General features: G+C 33.9%; 2 protein-coding genes across 3 annotated transcripts; both read left to right on the plus strand.

Moving 5' to 3' along the window:
* Positions 1 to 966: 966 nt before the first annotated feature.
* Positions 967 to 4,073, plus strand: LOC132184141 (agamous-like MADS-box protein MADS9). The gene is made up of 7 exons (XM_059597655.1): positions 967 to 1,166; positions 1,292 to 1,358; positions 1,890 to 1,951; positions 2,055 to 2,154; positions 2,253 to 2,282; positions 2,595 to 2,639; positions 3,802 to 4,073. Exons 1-7 carry the CDS (start codon positions 979 to 981, stop codon positions 3,946 to 3,948), a joined length of 639 nt encoding a protein of 212 aa, XP_059453638.1. The 5' UTR covers positions 967 to 978; the 3' UTR covers positions 3,949 to 4,073.
* Positions 4,074 to 5,032: 959 nt separating this feature from the next.
* On the plus strand, positions 5,033 to 7,222 carry LOC132184142 (floral homeotic protein GLOBOSA-like). 2 transcript variants are annotated; one of them, XM_059597656.1, is made up of 5 exons: positions 5,033 to 5,252; positions 5,367 to 5,433; positions 6,677 to 6,738; positions 6,826 to 6,940; positions 7,030 to 7,222. In XM_059597656.1, exons 1-5 carry the CDS (start codon positions 5,035 to 5,037, stop codon positions 7,075 to 7,077), a joined length of 510 nt encoding a protein of 169 aa, XP_059453639.1. In that variant the 5' UTR covers positions 5,033 to 5,034; the 3' UTR covers positions 7,078 to 7,222. The 2 variants fall into 2 exon arrangements, with proteins under 2 accessions (XP_059453639.1, XP_059453640.1); XM_059597657.1 differs by having other exon boundaries at positions 6,826 to 6,925; positions 7,030 to 7,221.
* Positions 7,223 to 8,407: the final 1,185 nt, after the last annotated feature.

Genomic DNA, 8,407 nt, shown 5'->3' on the forward strand with positions numbered 1-8,407 from the left:
AATCCATTGATTTTTTATTTGATTGTTTAGATTTAGATCCATCACTCAAACGCATGACAAGACCATCACAAACTACAAGGCCCTAAAGTGAGACACGACATTCAACATACATTTTTTTTAGTAACAATTGATGTTTTCTTTGTGTTTTTTTTAAAATTATTATTGAATTTGTAATAAATATGAATATAAATATAAAATTATTTTAAAAAGTCGTATAAATTTTTTTAGTAAAACAAGAAACATGAAAAAGGACATTCAAACTTCAAAGGTTACTCCGATATTTTAAGTATCAATCATAACCTACTCCTAGTCTTAGGCTGTGTTTGGAAAAGGAGTGACCGGACTTAACCCAAAAGTTTTAAAAATTTATCTCAAAATCAACCCAAACATTCTTACTTTTATATCACATCATTTACTTTTTATTACTATTTAAATAAAAAAATTACTACAAAACAAATTTTTTCACTTTTTTATACAAAATATTATTACTTTTTTCTCTCACATCAATCAAATTTGCTACAATTCCGATCCACTTTTTTTTTCAAGCCGTTTGCCAAATACACCCTAAGTTCCCACTTGACACCCTTATTAAGCTTGAAAAAAACGTTTTACGTGGGTTTTGGAGGGAGGTAATTAATGTTAGAACTCGCAAATCAAAAGCCAGATAAAAAGTTAATCAATCTTAAATTAACTGAACCCTAAAAAGCATCAAAGTTAAAGAGAAAGAGTCACAGAGACCAATGGTCAAGAAGGTGCAACAAAGTTAGCTAATATATAAAAGCAGTTGGCTTGGGTTTGTCACCATTTCCCATTAACAAATCCTCCCCTCCTGTGCCACTTAGAAAGTTGCTTATCCTCCAACTCGAATTAGAAATGCTCCTCTATTGCTTTCTCTCTCTTTATTAAACTCTCTCTATCTCTTCCTCTTTCTTCCATTTCACAAGCGCAAGAAAAAGGAGAAGAAAGGTTTTGAGGAAGATGGGGAGAGGCAAGATTGAGATCAAGAGAATTGAGAACCCAAGCAACAGGCACGTGACCTACACGAAGAGGAGGAATGGGATCATAAAGAAGGCTACGGAGATCAGTGTTCTCTGTGATGCTAAAGTTTCGCTTGTTATCTTGAGCAGCTCTGGAAAAATACATGACTTCTGCAGCCCTTCAACTTCGTATGAACTCTCTTTAATTTGATTTTCATGGATTTTCTATGACCTCTTTGTTTCCTTACAAAAAGGAAGGGTTTTTTTTTTGTGTTCTAACTCTCTCTCTCTCTCTCTCTCTCTCTCTCTCTCAGGCTGATTGAAATCTTAGACTTGTACCACCGGAGTTCTGGGAAGAGGTTGTGGGATGCCAAGCATGAGGTAGGTGTTGATATTCTTCAACTCTTTTTATCCCTGTAACCTTTTCCCGTATTTGACTAAAAAAAACCTCTTTCTATCAAATATTTGTTTGCTAAAAACATGTTAAGAAACATGAACTATAAATTCTATTTACAGATCTACAAATGGGATGAAGTCTCTCTCTTTCTTTCAAAATATTATATGGTTTTTCATTGAGAAAGAAAACTAAAATCTCATGAAATGTTACATCCATGACAGATCTGAAAGTAAAACATTATTCCCTCCCTTTTCCTTGCAAAGATTGAAACAACTAAATGGATATATAGCAGCTAGCTAGCTGAATATAATGTAATATATCTGAATTCCTTGATAAGATCTATCTTTGTCTGATGGTTTCTTGACTAGAAGAAGCCTACTAAACAGCCTATTAGATTTATTTATATTTAAAAAAAAAGGACTTAAAAGATCATGGATTTGTATATTTATTTTATTTTTTCTTTTGCTGCTGAGATAAACTAATTGTTAGGGTTTCTAACCATGATAAACTCACAGAACCTCAGGAATGAAATTGATAGAATCAAGAAAGAGAACGACAACATGCAGATTCAGCTCAGGTAGGTTAATTATTTGGTTTCTTTGCCTCTCTCTCTCTCTCTCTCACACACACACACACACACACACATGAACACTCATGTTGAAGCACGCATGTCCCTGCAGGCACTTGAAGGGGGAGGATATCACATCTTTGAACCCTAGAGAGCTCATACTCCTTGAGGAAGCCCTTGAAAATGGCGCCAGCAGTATCCGCGAGATGCAGGTCAGTACCAAAATAGTAGTTATTTATTTGATTGAAGATCTTCGTAGGGCATCCAAGAGAACTAGGTTTAACTCTCTCTGCCCTTTTTGTTGTTGCAGATGGACTGCTGGAGGATGGCTAGGAAAAAGGTACGTGTAAAACGAACCATATATATATATATATATATATATATATGTATGTATGTATGTATATAGTGCCTCGCTTCATTTTATTTTATCCCGTATGAATGATAGGATTAGTTTATATATAACTTGTTGGCCAATATTTTTTCTTTGAAACCCGTTAAAGCTATAGAAAAATAAAGATAAAACGGAATAAAGAAAATAAACACAAAGATTTTACGTGATTCGGTCTATAATCTATGTTTACGACCTGGACTACATTGTACTCTTAAGATTTACTCTTTGTGAACTTAACATTTATGTCTATACATTTCTCAGAACAAGGACTTGGAGGAGGAGAATAAGGACCTTCAATTCACTCTGGTATTCTCATTATCCTCCTATTCTTTACTAACAAGCGCTACACGCATGTATATATATATATATATATGTGTGTGTGTGTGAATGTTTGCATGAAACATATGACATAATTAAGTTAAAAATCTGCCTTAATGATCAATTTCTCTAAATAATTTTACTAATTAAGGATTGCTAAATAACTTTATAATAAAATTTGTAGTACTCCAAACAATTTTCAATGATATATAAGTGTTTATGTGCATTAGCGAATGTGTATATTGTGACAGCTTGATAAAAATGTAGTGTCGTGTGCTTACATTTACGTATGTATAGAAATAGGCATTTTGTGAAAATGGACAGGCCAGAGGGGAAGATCGTTAGTGTTGTGAGCATGCCTCCAAGCAAGCATTGTGGTGATAATTTATATATCTTGGAATCAACTTCTATTTGGCAGAATATTAGTTAAATGATTAAATTCACTTTTTTTATAAACTTAAACTTTTGTAATAAGTGGTGATTTAACATAATATTAAAGTAAATGTGTTGATCGAATTTGAACTTTATTTCCATTATTCACCTCACATTGCATTCAACACTATTAAACTCAAAAATTAAGAAGGGTGGGGATTATTTACATATTGAAGCTTGGCATCCGGCACATTGCTCTCAATAAAACTCTAATTAGAAAAAAGAGAAACGTGTGAAATCATACTTTTATTCTACCATTATTCTACTATGCTGATGTGACAATGTCAATCCACTATTGTTAAGAAAGAAAGAAAAATTAATTGTAGATTGACATTGCCATATCAGTATAATGTGATAGTGGTATAATAAAAGTGTGATTTATAATATTACTTCTACGATTGGTGTCACCTCATGGTAACATTTGTTAGAAAAAAGATATTATTTTCTTTTAATAGACTTCAGGCACAAGGCAGTACGTAGTCCAAGTGATGAAGCACCATAGATGATCAGTAAATTCATTTTGGTTCCCCTTTAGTTGTCCTTGTGGATGAATCTCTTTCCAAAACTTTTTCATGTTTGCAAACTTTAATATATTTTCATTTTAATTGCAAATCATAACATACTCTTAATTAACAAACTTAAAATTGCATTCACTATTGATTAACTCAACTAGAACAGCTGACGACTAATTAATTAAGATTCCTCCCCTTTACTACAGCACCAACAGGAACAGGAGATGGCCATGGAAGCAGCAAGCAGAGACCTGGAGGATGATTATGCGCAGAGGGTGAGGGACTACAATTCTCAAATGCCTTTGGCTTTCCGTGTGCAGCCTATTCAGCCAAATCTACAAGAGAGGATATAATAGTCTAAAGTACTGTTAGCTAGCTAGCTGTCTTGAAAAATAACTTAATTTCAGCTGTCCAACGTTTGTAATAGCCTTAATATTTTCCTCCTTATGCAAGTTCCAGCTAGCTAGTACTCAAACCTCTAATAAATAATGATTGGGCACGAGTCGTTTCAAGGCCCAAAATTCACCGTTTTCTCTCTTCGTGTAATTCCTTAGTTCTCTACTTACTAGTGCATGTCATAATATCCCTAGTTTTTGTTTGAATATTTACTTAAGTGAATAAATTTATCATTTTCTATCTACTTAAACTTTAGTATAAGTGGGATATTAATTTAACATAATATCAAATCAAAAGTCTTGAGTTAATTAACCTTAATTACTTCAGTTGTTAAATTAAATATATACATAGACAGTAATTGGCCATTCTTCAATTCAAACGCAAAAGGGTATCCCATTATAATATATAAGCTTTGTATTTTTTTTCTTTTCCTTTCATTTATCTGATCAACAAAATTTCAGCCTCGATATTCTCGTTATATAACATGAATTTGGGAAACCTAGAATTGGGTTGATTAATATATTAATTATACGAGATTAGGAATAATTTTCTTTAGTGCTAGCTAGTAGTTGCCCCTGAAAGACTTGTTCACGTTGATGCCATTGGTTCGTTGAGTTTGAGAAAAAAAAAACCATTGATATTGATTTTGATTTGACGGTTTAGATCCATCACTCAATACGCAAGACACATGTCTAATACGACAATGCACGTCCACATTCTACGTATCAAGCATAACTTGGCCCTAGTCTTGACAATCTAAAAAGTACAATCTAAAAAGTTTATCTATCTTATCAGCCACAGTACTTTTTAAATAAACTGAAACCCTAAAAAACCATCAAACTAATATCCGTCGTGTAGTTAAAGGGAGAGTGAGAGAGACAGAGAAAGAGACCAATGGTTTAAGAAGACGAATTCTCATAAACAAATCCTACCTAGCCTCCTGTGCCACTTAGAAAGTTGCTTATCCCCCAACTCGAAATGGCAATGCTCCTCTGTTGCGTTCTCTCTCTTTATTAAATTCTCTGTCTCTTCCTCCTTCTTCCATGCATTTCACAAGCAAGAAGAACAAGAAAAAGGTTGTTTTGAGAGAGATGGAGAGAGGAATTGAGAACCCAAGGAACAGGCACGTGACCTACTCGAAGAGGAGGAATGGGATCATAAAGAAGGCTACAGAGATCAGTGTTCTATGTGATGCTCAAGTTTCGCTTGTTATCTTGAACAGCTCAGGAAAGATATCCAGCTACTGCAGCCCTTCAACTTCGTAAATAAACTCTTCTTCCACAATTAACCTTTTGTTTTTCATATGGTTGATCTCTGGGTTTTCTGTGATCTCTTTGTTTTCTAACTCTCTCTCTCTCTTTCTTTGATGGTGAAGGCTGAGTGACGTCTTGGACAAGTACCACAGGTATTCTGGGAAGAGGTTGTGGGATCCCAAGCATGAGGTATATAGGTGTTGATATTCTTCTACTCTTTCTGTCAATTTTTGTTACACAAAAAGCATGGTGGTTATTAATTGCTTTGTGCCTAGGGAAAATGACATATTTTTGCTAAAAACATGTTAAGAAACATGAAGTATAAATTCCATGTATAGATCTACAAATGGGTTTGTAGTCCCTCTCTTTCTCTCTCTTTCTTTCAAAATATTATACTGTTTTTATTGAGAAAGAAAACTAAAACTACATGAAATGTAACATCCATGAACAGATCTGGAAATAAAACATTATTCCCTCCCTTCCTTTTCCTTGCAAGTATTGAAACATCCAAATGGATGGTAGCAAGCTATTTAAGAGAGTAAACAAAACATATATATATATTTGTCTCCTTGATAAGATCTATCTTTGTCTGATGGTTTCTTGAATAAAAGCCTAGCTAGTAAATATATAATATTTGTTGATAATGGCTCAAATTGTCAATAAGTATGAAGATAATTGCTGAAAAATATCAATATTCAAGTTGGTCGGCTCAAGTCCTATTTATCTATAAGAAGATAATGTTAGTTTTAAAATGAGTCAAAGAACAACTTGGAATTTGATTTTTTTGAAGAAAACATGTGTGGATAAACATGTGGGCTGCAATGCTTATCTTCATCATGAAAAAGACTTTGTATTCATGATGGTTTCATTTTTCCAGCAGCAATTGAATTAAAATTGTTCTCCTATTTTTCGTGATTAAGCCTCTATAAAAGGATATGTAGTCTTTGGTTGAGATTATCCGGAAAATCCAAATTAGTAAGAACATTTTGTGACATTTAAAAAGTGTATAGAGTTTTTCTTTACTGGGTATTTGAGAGTGACATTTGAGTGGGGTGTACAAGGGGTTAAGGGCTTGGGTTTGAGATATTAAACTTGAGCGGTTCAGGCTTGTACCATTGTACTCAATATTTCTCAATAGTAAAGAAGGAGACCGGATCACGCCCTGTGGACGTAGACATATTGCCGAACCACGTAAACTCTTTGTGTACGTATGTGATTGGTGTGTGTTCTCGTGTGTTTTCTTTCCGAACTTGTCTTTCGCATAAATGACTGGTGAGAAATTAATTGGTTGACAACTAATTATCAATTTCCCAACAATATTGAAGCCTGACACTTCATGGGTTTGTATATTTACTTTTTTTTTCTTTTTTTTTTTTCTTTTGCTCTTGAGATAAACTAATTATTAGGGTTTCTAACCATGATAAACTCACAGAACCTCAGCAATGAAATTGATAGAATCAAGAAAGAGAACGACATCATGCAGATTGAGCTCAGGTAGGTTAATTATTTGGTTTCTTTGCTTCTCTCTCTCTCTCTCTCACACACACACACACACACTCATGTTGAAGCATGTCCCTGCAGGTATTTGAATGGGGAGGATATCACATCTTTGAACCCTAGAGAGCTCATACTCCTCGAGGAAGCCCTTGAAAATGGCATCAGCAGTATCCGCGAGAGGCAGGCCAGTGCCAAAATAGTAATTATTTATTTGATTATGTCAACTAGAACTATTAATTAAGTCAACTAGAACTAACGACTAATTAAGATTGCTCCCCTTTACTGCAGCGCCAGCAGGAGATGGCCATGGAAGCAGCAAACAGAGAAATGGAATGAGGCATATGTGCAGCCTATTCAGCCAAATCTACAAGAGAGGATGTAGTTATATAATTATAATACTACTACTTTCGCTGGTGTCTTTGAAAAATAACTATAATTTCAGCTGTCCACAGTGTTTGTAATAGCCTTAATATTTTCCTCCTTTATGCAACTAGTACTCAAACCTCCTCTAATCTAATAAACTGCGGTACATTTCTTGATAATTCTTGGTTAAGGGTCTACTCATGTGTTCGTTTGATAGGCTTAAAAGTGCGTTTAACCCTCAAAATGTTTATTTGAATAAAAAAGTATTCGTTTGGTAAAAAAAATTGAAAACACTTTTAAGGGTCCAAATTGCTCAAAACACACTTTTGGTAAAAGTTTAAAAATGAAGTTTTTGCCAAAAAAAAGTACTTTGAGCTATATTTCTCAAACGCAATCCGATGCTCTAAAAAGCATTTGGCAATTGGTACTCTCTCATGTGGAAATACCAACAAATTAAAGGGCCGGTAATAAAAATTTGTGGGAACCTTAAGTTCATAATTGTTAAAGAATATATTTCCTAATGCAATCCTTAAGTTACACAATAGAGCCATCAGCTTAAGCAAATTATAATTCAAAACCTGAAAATATCCCTAATTTTCATGTAGTAAACGATATCTTAAATTCTGAAAATTTTTGTTCCTAAGGAGTAGTTCAATCGGCTGTGGACCACGTCTCATGAAGCGGAAATCACTAGTTCGAATCCCCTCCTCCTCCCTTTGTGTGGACATGTCAAAAAAAAAAATCCGAAATTACTCAAATTAATCAAAACCCATTGAAAATTGAATGAATTGCTACAATACCCACTCATCGATTTCGTAATATTAAGGTCGAATTATGAAAATCCCAATTAAATTTCGTCATCTTAGAACCATAACATCATGTGACGTGGCTAAATAGTGACGGTCAAATGCATGGTTCTTTCCCCAATTGGAAGGCAGCATTATGAGGACTAGCTAGCTAGTATCCATATACGAGCCCCTGAAAGACTTGTTCGCTTAATTTGATGCCATTAGTTGGTTGAGTTTGAGAAGTTGACCTTCCTAATTTATAGTCAAAAAAATATTAAGCTCCTAAGTAAGTTAATTAATGCAACGCTTAGATCCTAATTGGTTCAAAACTTAGTTGAACTAATTAATTAAGCTGAATTAATGAGAAGCATAATACCATGTTTATAAATTGAGTAATGCTATAAGTCTTCATATAGTCTTCCTAGAATTATCCTAAATGTGATGTGGCTTTAAAATCACTAATAGATCAAAGTTCAATTTATCACATTTCAAATTCAACGGTAATTTTAAAAGGT

This window comes from Corylus avellana, chromosome ca6, assembly GCF_901000735.1.
Source record: "Corylus avellana chromosome ca6, CavTom2PMs-1.0".
NCBI classification, from domain to species: Eukaryota; Viridiplantae; Streptophyta; class Magnoliopsida; order Fagales; family Betulaceae; genus Corylus; species Corylus avellana.